General features: G+C 45.9%; 1 protein-coding gene across 4 annotated transcripts in view; it reads left to right on the top strand.

Moving 5' to 3' along the window:
- The first annotated feature begins 20778 nt into the window (after window positions 1–20778).
- LOC129864192 (relaxin receptor 2-like) overlaps window positions 20779–27169 on the top strand; it is a 191378-nt gene continuing 184987 nt past the window's right edge. For 2 of the 4 annotated variants that reach the window (XM_055936887.1, XM_055936886.1), the window contains exon 1: window positions 20781–21165. In XM_055936887.1, coding sequence (XP_055792862.1) covers window positions 21078–21165 — 88 coding nt within the window. In that variant the 5' untranslated portion in view covers window positions 20781–21077. Of the gene's footprint in view, window positions 21166–27169 lie in introns of all 4 variants that reach the window. The other 2 variants (XM_055936888.1, XM_055936885.1) reach the window with 2 other exon arrangements.

The following is a 27169-nucleotide window of genomic DNA, read 5'->3' as shown; positions in this document are numbered from 1 at the left end:
GCGCCTCCAACCCGGAAGCCAGCAGCACCAATGTGTCGGAGGAAACACCGTGTTCCCTTACCCCCTTGGTTGGCACGCACTGCGCCCGGCCCGCCACAGGAGTCGCTGGAGCACGATGAGACAAGGATATCCCTACCGGCCAAACCCTCCCTACCCCGGACGACGCTATGCCAATTGTGCGTCGCCCCACGGACCTCCCGGTCGCGGCCGGCTGCGACAGAGCCTGGGCGCGAACCCAGAGACTCTGGTGGCGCAGTTAGCATTGCGATGCAGTGCCCTAGACCACTGCGCCACCCGGGAGGCTCTTCCAATATCTTTAATATGCACCTTAGAATTGGATAAGGACGCACGCAGTTGCGTCCCCGATGTGTCTGTCTTCACTTGTAGCCTGTGAGAAAGTCACATGACACAGAGCCGTGTGAGTGAGATAAGAGTTGCTTCAGAGCAGGCAGCTGACAAAAGGCAAGATTTGTTTAGGGTGCATTGTGGTCACACAAAGGGGATGCCGCCGGGAAATTCGAGGCATTATCAAGTGCTTCTGAAATTGTGAATGAGAGACTGACGAAGTTTGTACGACATGCGCAAAAAAACAACTTGAAAAAAAAAACTAAGCAGAGCTACTTTTTTCAAATCATCATCACAGAGTCACATCATGCAGCCTGACAATGTATTACAAATCAAAACATATAGCCCAATGTTTGTTGAACAACTAAAGTTACATTAAAAACTCTAAATGAAGCATATAGGAGGACCTGTTTCTTTGTTAACCGCTCAACACAGAATAGCCGCATGTGCGCCATTCCCTGGAAATCATTTGGAGAAAATATCCTCTCTATTTTATTCAGCTTTGTTCAATTGTATTCTCTAAACTATAAAATAATATAAAATAATGCCACGAAATTCTAAGCAAATATTGTCTGCTAAATGAACTAGTGTAGCCCACGGCCATATGGCATAGCCAAATCACGGCCTAACATAAGGACAACTCAGAGTATGCTATTCTGATCTTCTGAAATAGACTACATTTTCTTCATATCATGTTTCTTTAGACCTGTCTAAAATCAATAATGGATTTATTGTGAAGGTGTACGCTATATTACATGGATTTATTAGTCTTTTTAAAATGTAGATGTTCCAAGGGGCTGCATCCGTGGAAGCCAGGAGATGCCAGGAGATGCTAAATGTGTTTATGTTAATGAACGGTGTTGTGACTATCATTAATGTGATTACTGCTATTACCTACTACATTTAATTGTTACATGATTAATTTAATCGAGTGATAATTAAACGTAGCAGGTAATTGTTTGGAGAGAGAGTCATGACAACGGTCAATTACCCTGACACCGACAGTTATTTGCTTGACAATCACCATCTGACAAAATTTCGTGAGCCCTAATTATGGTCAATAATATAAAAGGCTGCACTGAACTCTAACAGTACACAATCTTCTTATTATCAATTTCTTTCAACCAATCATCAGTCATTTGTGTCAGTGCAGCACATGCTGAGTGCCCTTCTCTATAAACACACTTGAAAGTCTGTTAATTTACTTACAGAGAAATAGCATTGTATTTGGTCAAACACCATTCTTTCCAACAGTTTGCTAAGAGCTGGCAGCAAGCTGATAGGTCTGCTGTTAGAACCAGTAAAGGCCGCTTAAGTAGCGGAATGACTTTGGCTTCCATCCAGGCCTGAGGACAAAAACTTTCCTCTAGACTCAGATTAAAGATATGACAGATAGGAGTGGCTTTAGACTCAAATCCTATCCTCAGTAGCTTTCCATCTAAATTATCAATGCCAGGAGGATTGTCATTATTGATTGATAACAATAATTTTCCACCTCTCCCACACTAACTTACAATACTTTTCTTTCATTATTCATTTTTTAAAAATGCATTAGAATGGCTCACTCTTCATTGTTGGCATTTGCCCACTTTGCTAATGAAGTAATCATTCAAATAGGGGGCTACTGAGTGACGCAGCGGTCTATTCGAACCCTGGTTCGATTCCAGGCTGTATCGCAGCGGTCTAAGGCACTGCATTTCAGTACTAGAGGAGTCACAACAGGCACCCTGGTTCGATTCCAGGCTGTATCACTGCGGTCTAAGGCACTGCATCTCAGTGCTAGAGGCATCACTACAGACACCCTGGTTCCATTCCTGGGTGTATCACAACCAGCCGTGATTGGGAGTCCCATAGGGCGGTGCACTATTGGCCCAGCGTCATCTGGGTTTGGCCGGTGTAGGCAGTCATTGTGAATAAGAATTTTTTCTTAACTCACTTGCCTAGTTAAATAAAGGTAAAATAAAAATAATAATAATTAGCAACATCAAATGGTTTTGTGATGAATAAGCCATCTGATTCTATGATAGATGGAGTTTAATTTGTCTTTCTGCCCATAATTTCATTCCCTATCATTCTGTGTCATTGATCTTGGCTTCCTAATACAGTTTCTTCTGCTTTTTTTTTAGTTTAGTCACATCATTTATTCATTTCTCAAAACAGTTTTTTTTTACTCATAAATCCATGGAGCCTTAACAGTTCTAACAGTCAGTTTCTTAACAGGTGCATGTTTATGAATAATGTTTATCAATAATTGGAAGAAGCATCAATTCATCAAGTACAGCATCTGGATGCTCCTCATTAATCACATCAGACCAACAAATATTTGTATCATCATCCACATTGAAGTCACAGCAAATGATTTTGTATGATCTCTTATACACTATTTTAGGACCAGCTGTTGGAACTTTGGGTCTCTCTTGGATATAGCCACTATATTGTGATCACTGCATTCAATGGGTACGGATACAGCTTTAGAACAAAGTTCTACAAAGTTCTACAGTATTACTAAACATCCTACAATACATCCTGTAGTGTTTGTAAACACCCTGGTAGGTTGATTGCACATTTGTGGCCTGCTGGAGGTCATTTTGCATGGCGCTGGCAGTGCACCTCCTTGCACAAAGGCGGAGGTAGCGGTCCTGCTGCTGGGTTGTTGCCCTCCTACGGCCTCCTCCACGTCTCCTGATGTACTGGCCTGTCTCCTGGTAGCGCCTGCATGCTCTGGACACTACGCTGACAGACACAGCAAACCTTTTTGCCACAGTTCGCATTGATGTGCCATCCTGGATGAACTGCACTACCTGAGCCACTTGTGTGGGTTGTAGACTCCGTCTCATGCTACCACTAGAGTGAGAGCACCGCCAGCATTCAAAAGTGACCAAAACATCAGCCAGGAAGCATAGGAACTGAGAAGTGGTCTGTGGTCACCACCTGCAGAATCACTCCTGTTTTGGGGGGTGTCTTGCTAATTGCCTATAATTTCCACCTTTTGTCTATTCCATTTGCACAACAGCATGTTACATTTATTGTCAATCAGTGTTGCTTCCTAAGTGGACAGTTTGATTTCACAGAAGTGTGATTGACTTGGAGTTACATTGTGTTGTTTAAGTGTTCCCTTTATTTTCTTGAGCAGTGTATTATTATGGGCTATTTTCAGCCCTTTCCTGGGTAGCTTCTCAGAGATATGTCTATCTCTCTCTGAGAAGCTAGATAGGTAATCGATGTGCAGGACCAGGTTTTTGTTGTGATATTACCCTCGCGCTGCTGGTGCTAGTCCACGGCTCTTCTCGATCTTGCATGTCTGCAGGGTGTATGGGGTGACGAGATGGGCGGTATTGAATTTGCTGCTAGGCTCCTCAACCCTCGGTGGTCGGGCTAGCAAGTTGCTCTGTGAGTGCGACATCAGTCTCGACATGGTTGCCATCAGTTTTTTTTTGCTCTTGGCAATGCCCAGCCATTTTGGGATATCCATGCTGATCAAAGCTTAGCCAACCAGCTATAATTATTCAGTGCGACAAAAATGTAACGTAGCTGTCTGAGAAAAAAATGATAAATTTGACCCTGCCCTGGGATCCAATGCGCTTCCTAAACAAGGTAATGAAGGCAATATCTTATGACGATGCATGGCTAGGTGCCCAATCAGGATGGATTTTCTTAATTTAACTACTCAATATTAAATTATTACTTTTCCCCTTCCTCCCTCCCCCACCTCCTCAGATAATGAGCGCACACTGGCGTATAGCCTTGGTCCCGGGTCTGCCCTACTGACAGGCTTGGTGGTGCTACATTGGCAAAACCGGGCATGGTAATTAATAATAATAATAATTAGGGGGTGTTCTTATATTTGTCCTGTTACACACACAATTGTGTAATGGAAATGTGTTTTTTGCATATCCCAACTCCCCAATGAGACACTCGCAGGGAGTGGGGTCACGGCCAGGGTCGCCATATTCCAACTCCCCAATGAGACACTCGCAGGGAGTGGGGTCACGGCCAGGGTCGCCATATTCCAACTCCCCAATGAGACACTCGCAGGGAGTGGAGTCACGGCCAGGGTCGCCATATTCCAACTCCCCAATGAGACACTCGCAGGGAGTGGAGTCACGGCCAGGGTCGCCATATTCCAACTCCCCAATGAGACACTCGCAGGGAGTGGGGTCACGGCCAGGGTCGCCATATTCCAACTCCCCAATGAGACACTCGCAGGGAGTGGGGTCACGGCCAGGGTCGCCATATTCCAACTCCCCAATGAGACACTCGCAGGGAGTGGGGTCACGGCCAGGGTCGCCATATTCCAACTCCCCAATGAGACACTCGCAGGGAGTGGGGTCACGGCCAGGGTCGCCATATTCCAACTCCCCAATGAGACACTCGCAGGGAGTGGGGTCACGGCCAGGGTCGCCGTATTCCAACTCCCCAATGAGACACTCGCAGGGAGTGGGGTCACGGCCAGGGTCGCCGTATTCCAACTCCCCAATGAGACACTCGCAGGGAGTGGAGTCACGGCCAGGGTCGCCGTATTCCAACTCCCCAATGAGACACTCGCAGGGAGTGGAGTCACGGCCAGGGTCGCCGTATTCCAACTCCCCAATGAGACACTCGCAGGGAGTGGGGTCACGGCCAGGGTCGCCGTATTCCAACTCCCCAATGAGACACTCGCAGGGAGTGGGGTCACGGCCAGGGTCGCCGTATTCCAACTCCCCAATGAGACACTCGCAGGGAGTGGGGTCACGGCCAGGGTCGCCGTATTCCAACTCCCCAATGAGACACTCGCAGGGAGTGGGGTCACGGCCAGGGTCGCCGTATTCCAACTCCCCAATGAGACACTCGCAGGGAGTGGGGTCACGGCCAGGGTCGCCGTATTCCAACTCCCCAATGAGACACTCGCAGGGAGTGGGGTCACGGCCAGGGTCGCCGTATTCCAACTCCCCAATGAGACACTCGCAGGGAGTGGGGTCACGGCCAGGGTCGCCGTATTCCAACTCCCCAATGAGACACTCGCAGGGAGTGGGGTCACGGCCAGGGTCGCCGTATTCCAACTCCCCAATGAGACACTCGCAGGGAGTGGGGTCACGGCCAGGGTCGCCATATTCCAACTCCCCAATGAGACACTCGCAGGGAGTGGGGTCACGGCCAGGGTCGCCATATTCCAACTCCCCAATGAGACACTCGCAGGGAGTGGGGTCACGGCCAGGGTCGCCATATTCCAACTCCCCAATGAGACACTCGCAGGGAGTGGGGTCACGGCCAGGGTCGCCATATTCCAACTCCCCAATGAGACACTCGTAGGGAGTGGGGTCACGGCCAGGGTCGCCATATTCCAACTCCCCAATGAGACACTCGTAGGGAGTGGGGTCACGGCCAGGGTCGCCATATTCCAACTCCCCAATGAGACACTCGCAGGGAGTGGGGTCACGACCAGGGTCGCCATATCCCAACTCCCCAATGAGACACTCGCAGGGAGTGGGGTCACGACCAGGGTCGCCATATCCCAACTCCCCAATGAGACACTCGCAGGGAGTGGGGTCACGGCCAGGGTCGCCATATCCCAACTCCCCAATGAGACACTCGCAGGGAGTGGGGTCACGGCCAGGGTCGCCATATCCCAACTCCCCAATGAGACACTCGCAGGGAGTGGGGTCACGGCCAGGGTCGCCATATCCCAACTCCCCAATGAGACACTCGCAGGGAGTGGGGTCACGGCCAGGGTCGCCATATCCCAACTCCCCAATGAGACACTCGTAGGGAGTGGGGTCACGGCCAGGGTCGCCATATTCCAACTCCCCAATGAGACACTCGTAGGGAGTGGGGTCACGGCCAGGGTCGCCATATTCCAACTCCCCAATGAGACACTCGCAGGGAGTGGGGTCACGGCCAGGGTCGCCATATCCCAACTCCCCAATGAGACACTCGCAGGGAGTGGGGTCACGGCCAGGGTCGCCATATCCCAACTCCCCAATGAGACACTCGCAGGGAGTGGGGTCACGACCAGGGTCGCCATATCCCAACTCCCTAATGAGACACTTGCATGGAGTGGGGTCACGGCCAGGGTCGCCATATCCCAACTCCCCAATGAGACACTCGCATGGAGTGGGGTCACGGCCAGGGTCGCCATATCCCAACTCCCCAATGAGACACTCGCATGGAGTGGGGTCACGGCCAGGGTCGCCATATCCCAACTCCCCAATGAGACACTCGCAGGGAGTGGGGTCACGGCCAGGGTCGCCATATCCCAACTCCCCAATGAGACACTCGCAGGGAGTGGGGTCACGGCCAGGGTCGCCATATCCCAACTCCCCAATGAGACACTCGCAGGGAGTGGGGTCACGGCCAGGGTCGCCATATTCCAACTCCCCAATGAGACACTCGCAGGGAGTGGGGTCACGGCCAGGGTCGCCATATTCCAACTCCCCAATGAGACACTCGCAGGGAGTGGGGTCACTGCCAGGGTCGCCATTGTACGGTGCCCCTGGAGCAATCAAGATTAAGTGCCTTGCTCAAGGACACAGTGACAGAGTTTTATTTATTTAAAAAAATATACTGTATATAAAAAAAATATGTAGAAATATAACCGCCAGGGCACACATTTGGCTTTGCCACCTCAGAGCGCTGGCCCTGTATATCTCTGCACCCCACATCTGTAAGATCTCTGCCACCTCAGAGCGCTGGCCCTGTATATCTCTGCACCCCACATCTGTAAGGTCTCTGCCACCCCAGAGCGCTGGCCCTGTATATCTCTGCACCCCACATCTGTAAGGTCTCTGCCACCTCAGAGCGCTGGCCCTGTATATCTCTGCACCCCACATCTGTAAGGTCTCTGCCACCTCAGAGCCCTGGCCCTGTATATCTCTGCACCCCACATCTATAAGGTCTCTGCCACCTCAGAGCGCTGGCCCTGTATATCTCTGCACCCCACATCTGTAAGGTCTCTGCCACCTCAGAGCCCTGGCCCTGTATATCTCTGCTCCCCACATCTGTAAGGTCTCTGCCACCTCAGAGCGCTGGCCCTGTATATCTCTGCACCCCACATCCGTAAGGTCTCTGCCACCTCAGAGCGCTGGCCCTGTATATCTCTGCACCCCACATCTGTAAGGTCTCTGCCACCTCAGAGCGCTGGCCCTGTATATCTCTGCACCCCACATCTGTAAGGTCTCTGCCACCTCAGAGCCCTGGCCCTGTATATCTCTGCACCCCACATCTATAAGGTCTCTGCCACCTCAGAGCGCTGGCCCTGTATATCTCTGCACCCCACATCTGTAAGTTCCCTGCCACCTCATAGCGCTGGCCCTGTATATCTCTGCTCCCCACATCTGTAAGGTCTCTGCCACCTCAGAGCGCTGGCCCTGTATATCTCTGCACCCCACATCTGTAAGGTCTCTGCCACCTCAGAGCCCTGGCCCTGTATATCTCTGCTCCCCACATCTGTAAGGTCTCTGCCACCTCAGAGCGCTGGCCCTGTATATCTCTGCACCCCACATCCGTAAGGTCTCTGCCACCTCAGAGCGCTGGCCCTGTATATCTCTGCACCCCACATCTGTAAGGTCTCTGCCACCCCAGAGCGCTGGCCCTGTATATCTCTGCACCCCACATCTGTAAGGTCCCTCGGTCGAGGGAAAAAATATATGGCAAATAAAAATCCGAAATGGATGATGTTGGAAGATAGATGGGAAGGGTTGAGTGGAGCTGAAGGGTGGGACTAATAACAAGATAAACAATGTAGGGCAAACGGGATCTGTGAAATGTGTATAGGTGCGGAGCTTGTCACGTTCCTGACCTGTTTTCCTTTGTTATGTATTTGTTTTAGTTGGTCAGGGCGTGAGTTGGGTGGGTTGGTCTAGGTTTGATTTTCTATGTTGGGATTTTGTGTTCGTTCTGGTATGATTCTCAATCAGAGACAGCTGTGAATCGTTGTCCCTGATTGAGAGTCATACTAAGGCAGCCAGGGTTTCACTTGTGTTTTGTGGGTGTTTGTTCCTGTGTCAGTATTTGGGCCACACAGGACTGTTTCAGGTTAGTCACGGTTGTTGGTTGTTGTATTTTGTAGTGTTTGTTGTTTTCCCATTAAAACATGAATACTTACCAATCCGCATCTTGGTCTGATCCATGCTCCTCCTCGTCTGAGACAAATTTACCTTTCAGCAGGACAATAACCTAAAACACAAGGCCAAATATAAACTGTAGTTGCTTACCAAGATGACATATCCAGAGTGGTGTAGTTAGTTTTGACTTAAATCGGCTTGAAAATCTATGGCAAGACATGAAAATGGCTGTCTTGCAATGATCAACAACCAATTTGACAGAGCTTGAAGAGTTTTACAATCCAGGTGTGCAAACCTCTTAGAGGCTGCCAAAAAGACAGCTGCCAAAGGTGATTATAACATCTATCGACTCAGGGGGTTGAATGCTTGTGTAAATTAGATATACAATGCCTTCGGAAAGTATTCAGACCCCTTGACTTTTTCCACTTTGTTAGATTACACTTATTCTTACACTTATTCTAAGATTGATTAAATCGTTTTTTTTCTCATCAATCTACACACAACGCTCCATAACGACAAAGCAAAAACAGGTTTAGACATTTTAGCTAATTTATTAAAAATAAAACTGAAATATTACATTTACATAAGTGTTCAGACCCTTTACCTTAGTTAATTGTTGAAGCAACTTTGGCAGCAACTACAGCGTCAGGTTTTTTGGGGTATGACACTACATACTTGACACACCTGTATTTGGGGAGTTTCTCCCATTCTTCTCAGCAGATCCTCTCAAGCTCTGTCAGGCTGGATGGGGAGTGTCGCTGCACAGCTATTTTCAGGTCTCTCCAGAGATGTTCGATCGGGTTCAAGTCCGGGCTCTGGCTGCGCCACTCAAGGACATTTAGAGACGTGTCCCGAAGCCATTCCCGCGTTGTCGTGGCTGTGTGCTTATAGTCGTTGTCCTGTTTGAAGGTGAACCTTTGCCCCAGTCTGAGCACTCTGGAGCATGTTTTCGCCAAGGATCTCTCTGTACTTTGCTCCGTTCATCTTTCCCTAGATCCTGACTAGTCTCCCAGTCCCTGCTGGTGAAAAACACCCCACAGCATGATGCTGCCACCACCGTGCTTCACCGTAAGGATGGTGCCAGGTTTCCTCGAGACGTGACTTTTGGCATTCAGGCCAAAGAGTTCAATCTTGGTTTCATCAGACCAGAGAATCTTGTTTCTCATGGTCTGAGGGTCCCTTGGGTGCCTTTTGGCAAACTCCAAGTGGGCTGTCATGTTCCTTTTACTGAGGAGTGACTTCTGTCTGGCCACTCTACCATAAAGGTCTGATTGGTGGAGTGCTGCAGAGATGATTGTCTTTCTGGAAGGTTCTTAGAATGTTAGACTGTTTCTTCCACTTTGACATTAAACAGTATTTTGTGTAGATCGTTGACAAAAAAATGTTTGAATAACATTTAACTCATTTTAACTAAGTCTGTGTATTTATTATTACTTGTTGAAATTTAAACTTAGATTTTTGGAATCAACCTGTTTCAGTCAGTTAGTACAACCATGAGAAGGCATCAGCCAGGTTTCTCACTCTGATGTTGTGTAACCTTTATTTAACTAGGCAAGCCAGTTAAGTAAAAAAATCTTATTTGTTCTTAGATCCAGTCTTAGGCCAGGATTCTATCCTATCAACCAGAGTAGTCACTAAAGATCCAGTCTTAGGCCAGGATTCTATCCTATCAACCAGAGTAGTCACTAAAGATCCAGTCTTAGGCCAGGATTCTATCCTATCAACCAGAGTAGTCACTAAAGATCCAGTCTTAGGCTAGGATTCTATCCTATCAACCAGAGTAGTCACTAAAGATCCAGTCTTAGGCCAGGATTCTATCCTATCAACCAGAGTAGTCACACTAAAGATCCAGTCTTAGGCCAGGATTCTATCCTATCAACCAGAGTAGTCACACTAAAGATCCAGTCTTAGGCTAGGATTCTATCCTATCAACCAGAGTAGTCACACTAAAGATCCAGTCTTAGGCCAGGATTCTATCCTATCAACCAGAGTAGTCACACTAAAGATCCAGTCTTAGGCTAGGATTCTATCCTATCGACCAGAGTAGTCACACTAAAGATCCAGTCTTAGGCCAGGATTCTATCCTATCAACCAGAGTAGTCACACTAAAGATCCAGTCTTAGGCCAGGATTCAATTACATCAATCAATCAATCAAATGTATTTATAAAGCCCTTTTAACATCAGCCGATGTCACAAGGACATTTCAGACAAGTGGGGACGTTTCACTGTTCCCCAAAAAGAAAAAGGCTCTTTTAGGTTAGGGTTACAATTAGGGTTAGGATTAGGGTTGGGTTAGGGTTGTCACATCTACTCCCGATCCTCCCCTCCGGCGTTCCACGTCGCCGGTTTATTAACCATTCAGAATTACGCACACCTGGCATTCATCATTATGTGCACCTGCGCTTCATAATTAGGCACACCTGGACTCCATCACTTCACTGATTACCTCCCCTATATCTGTCACTCCCTTCGCTCCATTCCCCGGGCAGTATTGACTATGTGTTTCATGTCTGTACGCATGCTACCTGTGTTTCTTGGTTTGTTCTGTTTATTACTAAACTCACCAGCTGCACTTCCTTCCTGACTCCCAAGTGTCCACGTAACAAAGGTTAAGAGGTTTGGAGTTAAGGCTAATTTAGTTTAGGGTTAGGGAAAAAAGTATTTCTAATTGGAAATAACTGTTTGGCCTCCACAAGGATAGTACAACAAATGTGTTTGTGTGTGTGATAATAATCTCTCAATTCACGTTGGGAATGGTTCTCTCTGTAAAGCAGAGAACTGTCGTTTGAGTTTAGCCAAGGCAACTTTTCCTCCTCCATGAGGGAAATCTGATTATCTTACACACAGAGAGTTATAATTATACATAAAAAAAAAAAAACTCACTTCAAAGTCTTGGTAAATGAATTATGCTTCCTTTCGGTCTTTCTTCATCTCTCGTCTCCTTTGTCTCCCGTTGTGTTGAAAGAGATGAGACAACATTTGTTAAACTAAGAACAAAACATAAAAATATTGTTTTGCTAAAGAAAGTCAACTGTATTGTTTTGCATGCAAGCAGAAATGATGCTGCCTGTGGTGACAATCAAGTTTGAATTAAATTGAGACAATAAAGTTTTAATTGAATTGGGACTGTGGGTATTAATCAGCACTCTATAGCGATAACTCCTGACTCAAAGCTGTGTGTGTGTGTGTTTCTGCCCTGTGTTACCATCTGTGAGACAGCAGGTCAGGGGTATTCGACTCTTACCCTATGAGGTCCGGAGCCTGCTAGTTTACCGTTCTACCTGATAATTAATTGCACTTACCTGGGGTCCCAGGTCTAAATCCTTCATTAGGGGAAATTACTTTTAAAAAGCAGTTGATTCGGTTTCCAGGTCCAGAGTTGAGTTTGAGAGCATTAGGCTTTATCTAAATGAACTAGATCCAGATTCTTGGCTGTCCATCGTAGTCGATGATAACAATGCTCCTCTTGTGGTTGGGGGGTAGGGGTGGGTGAAAGTGATTCTGGCTTTGGTGCCATTTCATTTCGCTGTGGAGGCCGATACGCTCTCTCTCTCTCTCTCCCTCTCTCTCTCCCTCTCTCTCTCTCTCTCTCTCCCTCTCTCTCTCCCTCTCTCTCTCTCTCTCTCTCTCCCTCTCTCTCTCTTTGTCTCTCTGTCTCTGTCTCTCTCTGTCTCTCGTTGTCTCTCGTTGTCTCTCTGTCTCTCTCTCTCTCTCTCTGTCTCTCTCTCTCTCTCTGTCTCTTTCTGGGTGTGTAATTCTATTGGGGCTGCAAGTCAGTGGTCCAGAGGGTTGCTCATTCGATAATAGCCAAGAAAAAGCTACCGGACAAATTCACCACAATAAAATAAAATGGAGATTTATCCCAAACAGACAGCTCAGATGGGATGGCTGGTATAATGCCAGAGAAATTAAACCAGAGTAGCTTAATAAACAGTCCTTTAGAGGGAAGAAAAGCCACCGTAGGCTTGTTCCAGCAAAATGGCCCAGACCTCTTGGGGTATGCAGAGGCCATAATATGTTTACACAGGAAATCACTAATAAACTGTAGAGATATGAAACATTTTAATCCCCATCTGGATTATGTATGGGATACGAGGGCTCCAGAGAGTTAAAATGTCTCCCAAAATGGCACCCAATTCTGTACTTAGTGCACTACTTTTGACTAGAGCCCTATTGGAATAGGGTGCCATTTGGGACACACATATTGGATTCCGTTAGATGTAATCTCCCTGTCGCTTCAGGTGGCGTGCGCATGGAACAGATGGAACGTACTGACTTTTTTTTAATGGCAGTTATCTTTTTGATGTTAATAAACACGTTTCCATCGCATTATGGCAGTTATCTTTTTGACGTTAATAAACACGGTTCAATCGCATTATGTATGACACATTTACAAAGCCTCCGGTGTTAAAAACAAAGATTCACTCACGTGTCTAAATTCTGGAAGCCAGAAATAGATTTTAGGATTAGACAGATATCCTCTTGACACATTACGCATGGAAACTTCTCTTTGAATAAAGACGCAACACTATTTCCCTTTAAAAATCATTATACCAGAGCTGAAATTATACGAAAAGTTTATAAACATAGGCTAGAGGAAATATAGCTATTGTGTGTGTGTTATTGCAACACTGCTGAGAAAACGGTCTGATAATATTAACTATAGACATATGTACTGGAGACATATTTACTGTAGACATATCTACTGTAAACATATTTACTGTAAACATATTTACTGTAGACATATTTACTGTAGACATATCTACTGTAAACATATCTACTGTAAACATATTTACTGTAGACATATCTACTGTAGACATATTTACTGTAGACATATTTACTGTAGACATATTTACTGTAGACATATTTACTGTAGACATATCTACTGTAAACATATTTACTGTAGACATATTTACTGTAGACATATCTACTGTAAACATATCTACTGTAAACATATTTACTGTAAACATATCTACTGTAAACATATTTACTGTAGACATATTTACTGTAGACATATTTACTGTAGACATATTTACTGTAGACATATCAAAATGGTTAAGGTTTGTTGTGAGCCCAGAGTGAACTGTAGTCAGACTATAAACCATGAAAATAATTACAGCGAGCCTCTTAGTACAGCGAGCCTCTTAGTACAGCGAGCCTCTTAGTACAGCGAGCCTCTTAGTTGACCGGGATGGCCATTGGGAATGCTGGTCATTAGGTTGTGTGATGACGTGCACCATGGGGAGCAACAGTTTATTTATTTATTTGGATCCCCATCATCTTCTTGAACATGCAGCAGTTACTCATCCCGGGGTCTACAGAAAACACAAAACATGACAAGTAACAAAACACTGCTATTTTTTTTATTTAACCTTTATTTAACTAGGCAAGTCAGTTAAGAACGAATTCTTATTTACAATGGCGGCCTACACCGGGCAAACCCTAACCCGGACAAGTCTGGGCCAATTGTGCGCCGCCCTATGGGAATCCCAATCACGATCGGTTGTGATACAGTCTGGAATCAAACCAGGGTCTGTAGTAGCGCCTCTAGTACTGAGATGCAATGCCTTAGACCGCTGCGCTACTCAGGAGCAAACCCAAGATGTCATGTCCAGATTAGATATTGGTGGAACTAGATGTTTGTGTTGGTTAAACACTGACTTGAACTATAGACTGAAAGGAAGATGAGACAGATTTCCAGTAGAATAGTGTTAATCAGTCATTCGTTACGTTATATCATTTGGCTGGGGTTACAAAGATACAGACGTTGGCAATTATCACAAAAATAAATAATAATGGAGAATAACAAGATCATAGTTGTTAGACTCATGGCAAACATAGGAGTTAACAGTTGCAATGTTATCACGCACTAAAATGATTTAGTACTCTTTGTTATAGGTCAGGAATACGAGCCGTGCATATGAAAAGATAAGAGTCGATGTCTGCTCTGTGTCGGAAATCTAATTAGCATAATAATTAAACCCCCATCAATATCTGTCTATTTGAGCTAGAGATCTTTGCTTGTTGAATGATCTGTGTCTCAATCCACCGCTTCCACCGATGTTGCACTTCCGCATCTACGGGGTGAAAGGTGGCAGAACTAGAGCGTGTTTGTCAGACCAGGAGACATCCCAAAAGGTAGGTTAACTGTTCAGGGGTAGAACAACAGATTCTTACCTTGTCAGCTCCGGGGATTCAATCTTGCAACCTTTCGGTTACTAGTCCAATGCTCTAACCACTAGGTCTAGATCTGGTATAGATCTGGTCTAGATCTGCCATATAGATAGGACACACATTTCAAAACAAATTTCCTTTTGATGTATTCTTTTGTATCTGTTTTTCCATGTATGAATCTGTTATTCAATGTGTTTCTATGGGATAATTGCAGTAAGTGTCATCAAATAATTTGTTTATATAAACTTCTTTTTTTATACCTACAGGGGTTCTACAATTCTAAATCTAATAGCTAAATAATCCTTGCTATGACCATCTTAAAACAATTACATATGTTAGTTTGGGGAAGGAATTACAAGCCTTCCATATCAAAAGACAAATGTCTCATCTTTCTCAGAGAGAAATTGACAATTCGTTTTACAGCCTCAGAAGCTCAAAGTAACTGATTTATAAGGCAGTTTAACATCTTCCAAGAACAGCTACTCAAATACATTATATAGAAGAAACAACATGTAAATCATATTAGAACATCAATTCATAAAATCGGTAAAAGTCCCACAAATCCTCCATTATGAAATGGGGCCCCTGCCCACCGGCGAGTAGTAACATACCCGGGCCATGACAGACGGACAGGGGAGACTTTACCTCATACCAGTGTGGATAAAACCATGACCTACCCAGTACTTACGGTATCCGTATATGACTGGACTGAAGGTTTGCATTTGGACCATCATTTAGGCACTGGGTTTTCTGTTGCATGACTCATGGGGCGGCAGGTAGCCTAGTGGTTAGAGTGTTGGACTAGTAACTGAAAGGTTGCAAGATCGAATCCCCGAGCTGACATGGTAAAAATCTGTCGTTCTGCCCCTGAACGAGGCAGTTAACCCACTGTTCCCCGGTAGGCCGTCTTTGTAAAAAATGATTTAATCTTAACTTAATTACCTAGTTAAATAACCTTAACAGATGTCATGTTTCAAGTGTCACATATGAATCATCATAAACCAACCAAATCCCATTATAGATACCCTGGTCCAGGGCAACATGTGGAATACAGCATTTTCTACTTATCCAAAATTAAACTTGACTTATGCAGATTATTCTGAGTAAGAGTCAATGTGGCAGCCAGGTGGAGGTCTTCAGGGTTGTGTTGGCAGCCAGGTGGAGGTCTTCAGGGTTGTGTTGGCAGCCAGGTGGAGGTCTTCAGGGTTGTGGTGGTAGCCAGTAAAGATCTTCAGGGTTGTGGAGGTAGCCAGGTGGAGGTCTTCAGGTTTGTGGTGGCAGCCAGGTGGAGATCTTTAGGGTTGTGTTGGTAGCCAGGTGGAGGTCTTCAGGGTTGTGGTGGCAGCCAGTAAAGATCTTCAGGGTTGTGGAGGTCTTCAGGGTTGTGTTGGCAGCCAGGTGGAGGTCTTCAGGGTTGTGGTGGCAGCCAGTAAAGATCTTCAGGGTTGTGGAGGTCTTCAGGGTTGTGTTGGCAGCCAGGTGGAGGTCTTCAGGGTTGTGGAGGTCTTTAGGGTTGTGTTGGTAGCCAGGTGGAGGTCTTCAGGGTTGTGGTGGCAGCCAGTAAAGATCTTCAGGGTTGTGGAGGTCTTCAGGGTTGTGTTGGCAGCCAGGTGGAGGTCTTCAGGGTTGTGGAGGTCTTCAGGGTTGTGTTGGCAACCAGGTGGAGGTCTTCAGGGTTGTGGAGGTCTTCAGGGTTGTGTTGGCAACCAGGTGGATGTCTTCAGGGTTGTGGAGGTCTTCAGGGTTGTGGTGGTAGCCAGTAAAGATCTTCAGGTTTGTGGTGGCAGCCAGTAAAGATCTTCAGGGTTGTGGTGGTAGCCAGGTGGAGGTCTTCAGGTTTGTGGTGGTAGCCAGTAAAGATCTTCAGGTTTGTGGTGGCAGCCAGTAAAGATCTTCAGGGTTGTGGTGGTAGCCAGGTGGAGGTCTTCAGGTTTGTGGTGGTAGCCAGTAAAGATCTTCAGGGTTGTGGTGGTAGCCAGTAAAGATCTTCAGGTTTGTGGTGGTAGCCAGGTGGAGGTCTTCAGGGTTGTGGTGGTAGCCAGTAAAGATCTTCAGGTTTGTGGAGGTCTTCAGGGTTGTGGTGGTAGCCAGTAAAGATCTTCAGGTTTGTGGTGGCAGCCAGTAAAGATCTTCAGGGTTGTGGTGGCAGCCAGTAAAGGTCTTCAGGGTTGTGGTGGTAGCCAGGTGGAGGTCTTCAGGTTTGTGGTGGCAGCCAGGTGGAGGTCTTCAGGTTTGTGGTGGTAGCCAGTAAAGATCTTCAGGTTTGTGGTGGCAGCCAGTAAAGATCTTCAGGGTTGTGGTGGTAGCCAGGTGGAGGTCTTCAGGTTTGTGGTGGCAGCCAGGTGGAGGTCTTCAGGTTTGTGGTGGTAGCCAGTAAAGATCTTCAGGTTTGTGGTGGTAGCCAGTAAAGATCTTCAGGTTTGTGGTGGCAGCCAGTAAAGATCTTCAGGGTTGTGGTGGTAGCCAGGTGGAGGTCTTCAGGTTTGTGGTGGAAGCCAGGTGGAGGTCTTCAGGTTTGTGGTGGTAGCCAGTAAAGATCTTCAGGTTTGTGGTGGTAGCCAGGTGGAGGTCTTCAGGTTTGTGGTGGCAGCCAGGTGGAGGTCTTCAGGTGTGTGGTGGCAGCCAGGTGGAGGTCTTCAGGTTTGTGGTGGCAGCCAGGTGGAGGTCTTCAGGTTTGTGGTGGCAGCCAGGTGGAGGTCTTCAGGTTTGTGGTGGCAGCCAGGTGGAGGTCTTCAGGGTTGTGGAGGTCTTCAGGGTTGTGGAGGTCTTCAGGGTTGTGGTGGTAGCCAGGTGGAGGTCTTCAGGGTTGTGGTGGTCTTCAGGGTTGTGTTGGTAGCCAGTAAAGATCTTCAGGGTTGTGGTGGTAGCCAGGTGGAGGTCTTCAGGGTTGTGGAGGTCTTCAGGTTTGTGGTGGTAGCCAGTAAAGATCTTCAGGTTTGTGGTGGTAGCCAGTAAAGATCTTCAGGTTTGTGGTGGCAGCCAGGTGGAGGTCTTCAGGTGTGTGGTGGCAGCCAGGTGGAGGTCTTCAGGTTTGTGGTGGCAGCCAGGTGGAAGTCTTCAGGTTTGTGGTGGCAGCCAGGTGGAGGTCTTCAGGTTTGTGGTGGCAGCCAGGTGGAGGTCTTCAGGGTTGTGGAGGTCTTCAGGGTTGTGGAGGTCTTCAGGGTTGTGGTGGTAGCCAGGTGGAGGTCTTCAGGGTTGTGGTGGTCTTCAGGGTTGTGTTGGTAGCCAGTAAAGATCTTCAGGGTTGTGGTGGTAGCCAGGTGGAGGTCTTCAGGGTTGTGGAGGTCTTCAGGTTTGTGGTGGTAGCCAGTAAAGATCTTCAGGTTTGTGGTGGTAGCCAGTAAAGATCTTCAGGTTTGTGGTGGCAGCCAGGTGGAGGTCTTCAGGTTTGTGGAGGTCTTCAGGGTTTTGGTGGCAGCCAGGTGGAGGTCTTCAGGTTTGTGTTGGCAGCCAGGTGGAGGTCTTCAGGGTTGTGGTGGTAGCCAGGTGGAGGTCTTCAGGTTTGTGGTAGCCAGGTGGAGGTCTTCAGGGTTGTGGTGGCAGCCAGGTGGATGTCTTCAGGGTTGTGGTGGTAGCCAGGTGGAGGTCTTCAGGGTTGTGGTGGCAGCCAGGTGGAGATCTTCAGGGTTGTGGAGGTCTTCAGGGTTGTGTTGGCAGCCAGGTGGAGGTCTTCAGGGTTGTGGTGGTAGCCAGGTGGAGGTCTTCAGGGTTGTGGAGGTCTTCAGGGTTGTGTTGGCAGCCAGGTGGAGGTCTTCAGGGTTGTGGTGGTAGCCAGGTGGAGGTCTTCAGGGTTGTGGAGGTCTTCAGGGTTGTGTTGGCAGCCAGGTTGAGGTCTTCAGGGTTGTGGTGGTAGCCAGGTGGAGGTCTTCAGGTTTGTGTTGGCAGCCAGGTGGAGGTCTTCAGGGTTGTGGTGGTAGCCAGGTGGAGGTCTTCAGGTTTTTGGTGGTAGCCAGGTGGAGGTCTTCAGGTTTGTGGTGGCAGCCAGGTGGAGGTCTTCAGGGTTGTGGTGGCAGCCAGTAAAGATCTTCAGGGTTGTGGTGGCAGCCAGGTGGAGGTCTTCAGGTTTGTGGAGGTCTTCAGGGTTGTGGTGGTAGCCAGGTGGAGGTCTTCAGGTTTGTGGAGGTCTTCAGGGTTGTGGTGGTAGCCAGGTGGAGGTCTTCAGGTTTGTGGAGGTCTTCAGGGTTGTGGTGGTAGCCAGGTGGAGGTCTTCAGGTTTTTGGAGGTCTTCAGGGTTGTGGTGGTAGCCAGTAAAGATCTTCAGGGTTGTGGTGGCAGCCAGGTGGAGGTCTTCAGGTTTGTGGAGGTCTTCAGGGTTGTGGTGGCAGCCAGTAAAGATCTTCAGGGTTGTGGTGGCAGCCAGTAAAGATCTTCAGGGTTGTGGTGGCAGCCAGGTGGAGGTCTTCAGGTTTGTGGAGGTCTTCAGGGTTGTGGTGGTAGCCAGTAAAGATCTTCAGGGTTGTGGTGGTAGCCAGGTGGAGGTCTTCAGGTTTGTGGAGGTCTTCAGGGTTGTGGAGTTATTTTGGCAGGAACAAGTCACTCAGTTCATTGAATTAAAACAGTGGTCAGGACACTGGGCAGACAAGTGGACATTGTGTAATTACAGTTGAAGTAGGAAGTTTACATACACCTGAGCCAAATACATTTCAACTGTTTTTCACAATTCCTGACATTTAATCCAAGTTAAAATTCCCTGGCTTAGGTCAGTTAGGATCACCGCTTTATTTTAAGAATGTGAAATGTCAGAATAATAGCAGAGAGAATGATTTATTTCAGCTTTTATTTCTTTCCTCACATTCCCAGTAGGTCAGACGTTTACATACACTCAATTAGTATTTGGTAACATTGCCTTTAAATTGTTTAACTTGGGTCAAACGTTTCGGGTAGCCTTCCACAAGCTTCCCACAATAAGTTGGGTGAATTTTGGCCCATTCCTCCTGACAGGGCTGGTGTAACTGAGTCAGGTTTGCAGGCCTCCTTGCTTGCACACACTTTTTCAGTTCTGCCCACAAATTTTCTATGGGATTGAGGTCAGGGCTTTGTGATGGCCACTCCAATACATTCTCTCTACTATTATTTTGACATTTCACATTCTTAAAATAAAGTGGGGATCCTAACTGACCTAAGACAGGGAAGTTTTACTAGGATTAAATGTCAGGAATGTGAAAAACTGAGTTTAAATATATTTGATTAAGGTCTAACCACTAGGCTACCCTGCCCGCCCCAATGAATCCAGTTGTTTTGGGCAGGGAAGAGGAGACTTGACGCTCTCTCTGCAACTGCTAGAAGAAGACTGAAAGGGGCGGCAGGAATTGGGGATCTGAAACACAAGATTACTGCCTGTGATTGGCTGACCCGACGGTGGGATAAGGCACTTGGCAACCTGGTCCCTAGCAACCAATCGGTTTGGTTAGGACCAGAGGTGTGAAGGCCAAGTTACATATTTTGTCTCTAAGAGAGTACTGTGAGGTGGTGTGCTGAATGCCAACGCAGGTAATTCTGTAACACAATTGGTAAAGCAGAAACTTGTATGGCGAGGATGTCTTGCGTCAGTTCCATTGAGGGTTTGACTAGTTTGGATTCAGTTTGATGTTTCTATGACAATTCATGAAAAAACTATTGAGGATAATAGATTTAATTACAATTTTATATAACCTGATTATTACTAGACAATCAACACGACTTTTGATGCAGGTTGTAAAAGTATGTCAGTTTTTTTTAGAATAACTTACACTTGTTTTGATGTTTGATGTTTGTACGACAATCAATGCATAAGTTATTGCGAACAAGATATTTAAATGTGTTTTAATATGATTGTATTATTTTATCAAATCAACACTTTACTTTTTAAATCAACGTTTGTAAAAATAGGCCAGACCTTTTTAGAATAATTAGCACCTGTTTTTATGTTTCTATGACAATCAATTCAAAACTTATTGTAAAGAATTGATTTACCCACGGTATCGTACCCACTACATAGATGGGGGCAACTGTAGGAGATTTTTTTCTGCGCGACCTCCCGAGGTAAAATGTAGACAACAGTATTGTCTCTCGAGAATCGTTACCTCTCTAGAACTTCTCGAAAATGCCCGCTTGCTATAATCAATGTGAAAATTGTCTTGGTCTGACTGACTGACTGTCAGCCGCTGCACAAGATCCCTCATTCGTCTTCCGCTTGTTAGGAAGCCCCCCTTACTCGCGTCTGTGAACCTGACTGAACCTGACTGTGTGTGAAGGAGAGAGAGAGAGAGAGAGAGAGAGTGCGAGAGAGAGAGAGAGTGCGAGAGAGATGAAGTCTGTTGACGCACACCGACCAGCTTTTCCTTGCTCAGTTATTAGTCTAGTTTTTTACGCCATCTGCTTTGATATAGTGATCTGATATGGGACCCCGTGTCACTGTCACGGTTCCACTGTCATGTTCCTTACCGGCAGAATGTTGAGCAACACCGGTGGAGTCGCGAGGGAATTCCTACTGTGGAGCGCTATCTGGATCACAGACAACTGACCCCAAAACAAGGAACATGAGACGCGGTAAAGTTCCCATACCGATACTGGATGTACTATCAGCTATTCTGCTGCTCATGCACCTGTCTGAAATGGCAACCAGGGGTAGGTTAAACTGGAATTAACAATATTTTATTTCATAATATCTAAATGTATTACCGATGTTTACCTGAATGGTGCCTATAGTATTTGCTATTGGCACCAGGTAAACTCATTTTTTTCGGCCAGCTGAGAAAATGATTATACTCCCGCATTTATAAAAACGTATAGCATACACTTTAACTTTGTCCTTTATTCTGTGTTTTAATGCAAATGTGGCCTATTTGTCATTGCGCACCGGTTGTGCGTCCAATCATTTTCTATGAAAATTGCCAGCGTTTTATTACGTTCGATATGCCTGTTTTACAGACTTCAAAGCTGGTTCTCTGTTGTTCACTGAAAGTTGTCTACTGAAACTGTAAAATACCTAACCTTAATCCGAATTTGACAACCGGCTATAGCTACTTAAAACCCTATAACTTGAATACATTTTGATCCCTATGCCGGTTGAATATACACTTCTGTTTTAAAGTCTTCAAGAATTGCAAGAATATCTGCGTGACTCACAAATAATTACCGTAAGGTCTGTTATAGATTATGACATCATTGAAAGACTTTCACACTACCACTATATTCCATTTGTATCCTATTATTTATCGTTTATTTGGAGAAAGTTTTAAAGAAGACGTTTTGACCGCAGACGAGGAATTCAACCGTCATAAACACACATCACCCAGGGTTCTAATGTGCGTCAATGTGTCAAACACCACCAAAGACTCCTTATCTCCCAATGTTGCATATTACTAGTCAGTGGACATTAGGTCCGTATTTGAACAGTATTTATAGGTCTTATATAATAACAAATGTATAAACCATTTGTACGTTTAAAAAAAAAAAGTATTTATTCATCAAGGTTGGTCCATCTATGTATGACCACCACTAGCTTTAAATATATCTTATCACTGCACTGTACACTTTTAGAAAAAAGTGTTCCAAAAGAATTCTTCGGCTGTCCCCATAGGAGATCCCTGTTTGGTTCCAGGTAAAACCTTTTTTTGGTTCCAGGTAGAACCCTTTTTAGTTCCAGGTAAAACCTTTTTTGGTTCCAGGTAGAACTCTTTGGGGTTTCATGTAGAAACATCGGTGTAAAGGGTTCTACATGGACCTCAAAAGGGTTCTACCTGGAACTAAAAAGGGTTCTTCAAAGGATTCTGCTATGGGGAAAGCCAAATCACCACTTTAGGTTCTAGATAGCCTACTATTTGTACAAATTGTAGCCTATTTAATCAATTTGTTCGTTTTTTATTTTGAAACTATCATTCACATTATATCAACAAATTGCATAACATATAAACCCTGAGGCTAATTAGCATTTATTTTATCACGGTTGGTCCCATTGAGAGGAAAGAGACATGGTGCAAGACCACAGCAGACTTAGTGCCAATACTTTTCAATGAAGATTCAGAGTTTTAATCACATTTCAGCAGTATCCTATCCTGAACATAAAAGGACCAGGGACTATCGATTTCATTGGATAACATGATTGTTCAGACTCAGAGTTAATCAAATAATTTATATTTACACTGTGAATCAGAAATTATGATCAGAAAAGTAGGTGCTCCTCACGGTTCAGGGTGTCTCCCAAATGCCACCCTATTTGCTATATAGTGTGCATTACTGTTGACCAGACCTGTATGGGCCTTGGTCAAAAGTAATGCACTGTCCAGTGAATTAGGTGCCACTTGAGACGCAGCCTGAGTCTCCGTACATGGTGGAACGCAATTTAACCAGTCCTTTGTAGCGCTTGTAACACCAAGGTAGTGGATTTGATTCCTGGGACCACCCATATGTAAAATGTATACACGTAATAATGTATCACATTTTGGATAAAAGCATCTCTTTAAATGGCATATATTATTATATATTACCGGATTCCTGCCTGCAATCAGCTTGCCGCTGACTGGTCTCCAAGATGTGAAATTGAGAACCAGGCGAATGCGAGTACGTGATTCAGGAGGAAGTGTGTGTGGTGTGTGTGTGTGTGTGTGTGTGTGTGTGTGTGTGTGTGTGTGTGTGTGTGTGTGTGTGTGTGTGTGTGTGTGTGTGTGTATAATTATAGGAAAATGAAGAGGGACACTTGGCTGGCTAAATTATAACTAGTACAGACAGATTTGATGAGATGTGTGTATCATATAGTTGTATGAGGTGAGTCACCAGGTGTGTTTGTGTGTGTGTTTGATGTGTTGTCATACACTAATTATACAATATATAATCGGTACTTCGCTGCAGCTGAGTACTTTTGTCCCATGAGACGCACGTACGTGCGTGTGTGTCTTTGTGTTTTTGCGGGCCGGATGAAACTCATGTCAACTGGTGTGTGTGTGTGAGTGCGCACAGTCCGCACAGCCTGTTTGATCTGCCATGTCTGTATGTGTGCCATCCAGCTTGTATGTGTGTTTATGTGCGTGCGTGTGTTCCTTTTGTAAGCGGCACTCAGTGAAATCCCACAGTTCCAATCACACAACAATAGCCTCTTTCCTCCTCTGTGTGGGAGGTGTCCTGGCTTTCCCCTCCCTGTGTTTGTGTGTGTGTGTGGAAAGTGGACTATTCTTCTCCTGTCTATGTGAAGGTGATTTCTAACTTCTGATCCCTGCCTCCTGTATTGGAGAAATGGTGAGAAATGTCTCAGTACCTGGAGCAAAAACGTTGTGCTATCCAGGAGTACGAGTACAGGACATCAATAAGCTGCTCCCAAACATTTTAAACCTGCTTCAGGAAATTTAGTCTATCATAGTTAATGTGGGATTCAATGACATTATGAAGGGAAGTTCAGAACAGCTGAAGATTGGCTCTCTGCTTGAGGATTGGATCCACCCTAATCATTTGGTTTCCTGGATTCGTTCACAGCATTATAAGACAACTACTTATCAATGACCCAAGCCCAGCTCACTTAATCCCTACCATTGTGTCGCTGAGAAAATGTACATTATCCCATGGGTGTTGGAAGACACAATGTAAGTAACCTATTTCATGTCCCTCTTACTGTCCTGAATACTTCTGCTGATCTTACAGCTGTTGTATGCAGTAATCATGTGCGTATGAACCAGAGTTATACTGTTAGCACTGAGGTGGTGTGGCCTAGTAGGAAGTCCACTGTATGCAGCTCATCCTGCACTAACATAAATAACATGATCATGTCTACTTCTGCTAAGCTTCCCAGTAAAGCAATGAAAACAAGCAAGCATCCCAGAAAAGTGCTAAAAATAGCCCACGTTAACACATGTAGCTTAAGAAACAAGGTTCATGAAATCAATCATTTGCTAGTAACAGATGACATTGTTATTCTGACAATCTCTGAAACTCACCTAGATAATACCTTTGATACAGTGGTAGCAACACATGTTTATAACATCTATAGAAAATACAGAAATGCCAATGGTGGAGGTGTTACTGTTTAGATTCAGAACCACATTCCTGTAAAACTTAAAGAGGATCTCATGTTAAATACGGTAGAAGTAATATGGCTACAGGTTCATCTGCCTCACCTAAAGCCCATTCTTGTGGGAAGCTGCTATTGACCATCAAGTGCTAACAGTCAGTATCTGGATAACATGTGTGAAATGACTAACATGGCGCCTTGAGAAGAAGGCAGACGTTTTATGACTCCCTAGCCAATTGTGTTTTATTGTTCGATTATTTGCGTTGTTTGTAACTTCTTTTTAAAAATGATTTTGTACATAAATGTTGCCGCTACCGTCTCTTATGACTGAAAATAACTTCTAGACATCAAGACTGCGATTATTCACCGCGGATTGGCAGAATCCTTTTTTTCCTTTAACGAGTCTGACGAGCCCGACGCGACAATATACTGTTTCTCGGGAACAGGCCCCAATCCCCGTGATTTGTGTGAAGAGGAGGCGGAAAAAAAGGGGCCAAAGGGCGGGCTGCCTTCTGAGAATTCGTAGGCAAATAAACCCCCACGTCCTTCCATTCTGCTAGCAAACGTGCAATCTTTCGATAATAAAATCGATGACCTACGCGCAAGATTAAACTACCAATGGGACATCCAAAACTGTAATATCTTATGCTTCACGGAGTCGTGGCTGAAGGACGACACTATCAACATACAGCTGGCTGGTTATACGCTGTACCATCAGGATAGAACAGCGGCTTCTGGTAAGACAAGGGGCGGCGGACAATGCATTTGTGTAAATAACAGCATATATCTAAGGAAGGTAGAGTATCTCATGATAAGCTGTAGACCACACTATCTACCAAGAGAGTTTTCATCTGTATTTTTCATAGTTGTTTACATACCACCACAGTCAGAGGCTGGCACTAAGACAGCATTGAATGACCTGCATTCCGCTATAAGCAAACAAGAAAACACTCACCCAGAGGCCTCGCTCCTAGTAGCTGGAGACTTTAAATGCAGGGAAACTTAAACCCGTTTTACCAAATTTCTATCAGCATGTTAAATGGGCAACCAGAGGGGGAAAAACTGTGGAGCACCTTTACTCCACATACAGAGACGCATTCAAAGCTCTCCCTCGCCCTCCATTTGGCAAATCTGACCATAATTATATCCTCCTGATTCCTGCTTACAAGCAAAAATTAAAGCAAGAAGCACCAGTGACTAGATCAATTAAAAAGTGGTCAGATGAAGCAGATGCTAAACTACAGGACTGTTTTGCTATCACAGACTGGAACATGTTCCGGGATTCCTCCAATGGCATTGAGGAGTACACCACATCAGTCATTGGTTTCATCAATCCATCGATGATGTCATCCCCACAATGACCATACGTACATACCCCAACCAGAAGCCATGGATTACAGGCAACATCCGCACTGAGCTAAAGGCTAGAGCTGCCGCTTTCATGGGGTGGGACTCTAACCCGGAAGCTTATAAGAAATCCTGCTATGCCCTCCGAACCATCAAACAGGCAAAGCGTCAATACAGTACTAAGATCGAATCGTACTGCACCGGCTCTGACTCTCGACGGATGTGACAGGGCTTGCAAACCATTACAGACTACAAAGGGAAGCACAGCTGAGAACTGCCCAGTGACACAAGCCTACCAGACGAGCTAAACTACTTTTATGCTCGCTTCAAGGCAAATAACACTGAAACATGCATGAGAGTACCAGCTGTTCCGGAAGACTGTGTGATCACGCTCTCCGCAGCCTATGTGAGTAACACCTTTAAACAGGTCAACATTCACAAGGCCGCAGGGCCAGATGGATTACCAGAACGTGTACTGCTAGCATGCGCTGACCAACTGGCAAGTGTCTTCACTGACATTTTCAAGCTCTCCCTGTCTGAGTCTGTAATACCAACATGTTTTAAGCAGACCACCATAGTGCCTGTGCCCAAGAACACTAAGGTAACCTGCCTAATTGACTACCGACCCGTTGCACTCACGTCTGTAGCCAGGAAGTGCTTTGAAAGGCTGGTCATGGCTCACATCAACACCATTATCCCAGAAACACTGGACCCACTCCAATTTGCATACCGCCTCAACAGATCCACAGATGATGCAATCTCTATTGCACTCCACACTGCCCTTTCCCACCTGGACAAAAGGAACACCTATATGAAAATGCTATTCATTGATTACAGCTCAGCGTTCAACACCCTTTTGCCTTCAAAGCTCATCAATAAGCTAAGGACCCTGGAACTAAACATCTCCCTTTGCAACTGGATCCTGGACTTCCTGACGGGCTGCCCCCAGGTGGTAAGGGTAGGTAACAACACATCCGCCACGCTGATCCTCAACATAGGGGCGCCTCAGGGGTGCGTGCTCAGTCCCCTCCTGTACTCCCTGTTTACTCATGACTGCACGGCCAGGCGCAACTACGCCTCTTCAACTTCAGGAGGCTGAAGACATTTGGCTTGGCCCTTAAGACCCTCCCAAACTTTTACAGGTACAGGAGAGCATCCTGTTGGGCTGTTTCACTGCCTGGTATGGCAACTGCACCGCCCGCAACCACAGGGCTCTTCCGATGGTGATGGTGTTCTGCCCAACACATCACCGGGGGCACACTGCCTGTCCTCCAGAACACCTAC

Source organism: Salvelinus fontinalis, chromosome 10 (genome assembly GCF_029448725.1).
Source record: "Salvelinus fontinalis isolate EN_2023a chromosome 10, ASM2944872v1, whole genome shotgun sequence".
Lineage (NCBI taxonomy): Eukaryota > Metazoa > Chordata > Actinopteri > Salmoniformes > Salmonidae > Salvelinus > Salvelinus fontinalis.
The sequence above is the reverse complement of the archived record's forward strand: the minus strand, read 5'-3'. Positions and strand labels throughout refer to the sequence as shown.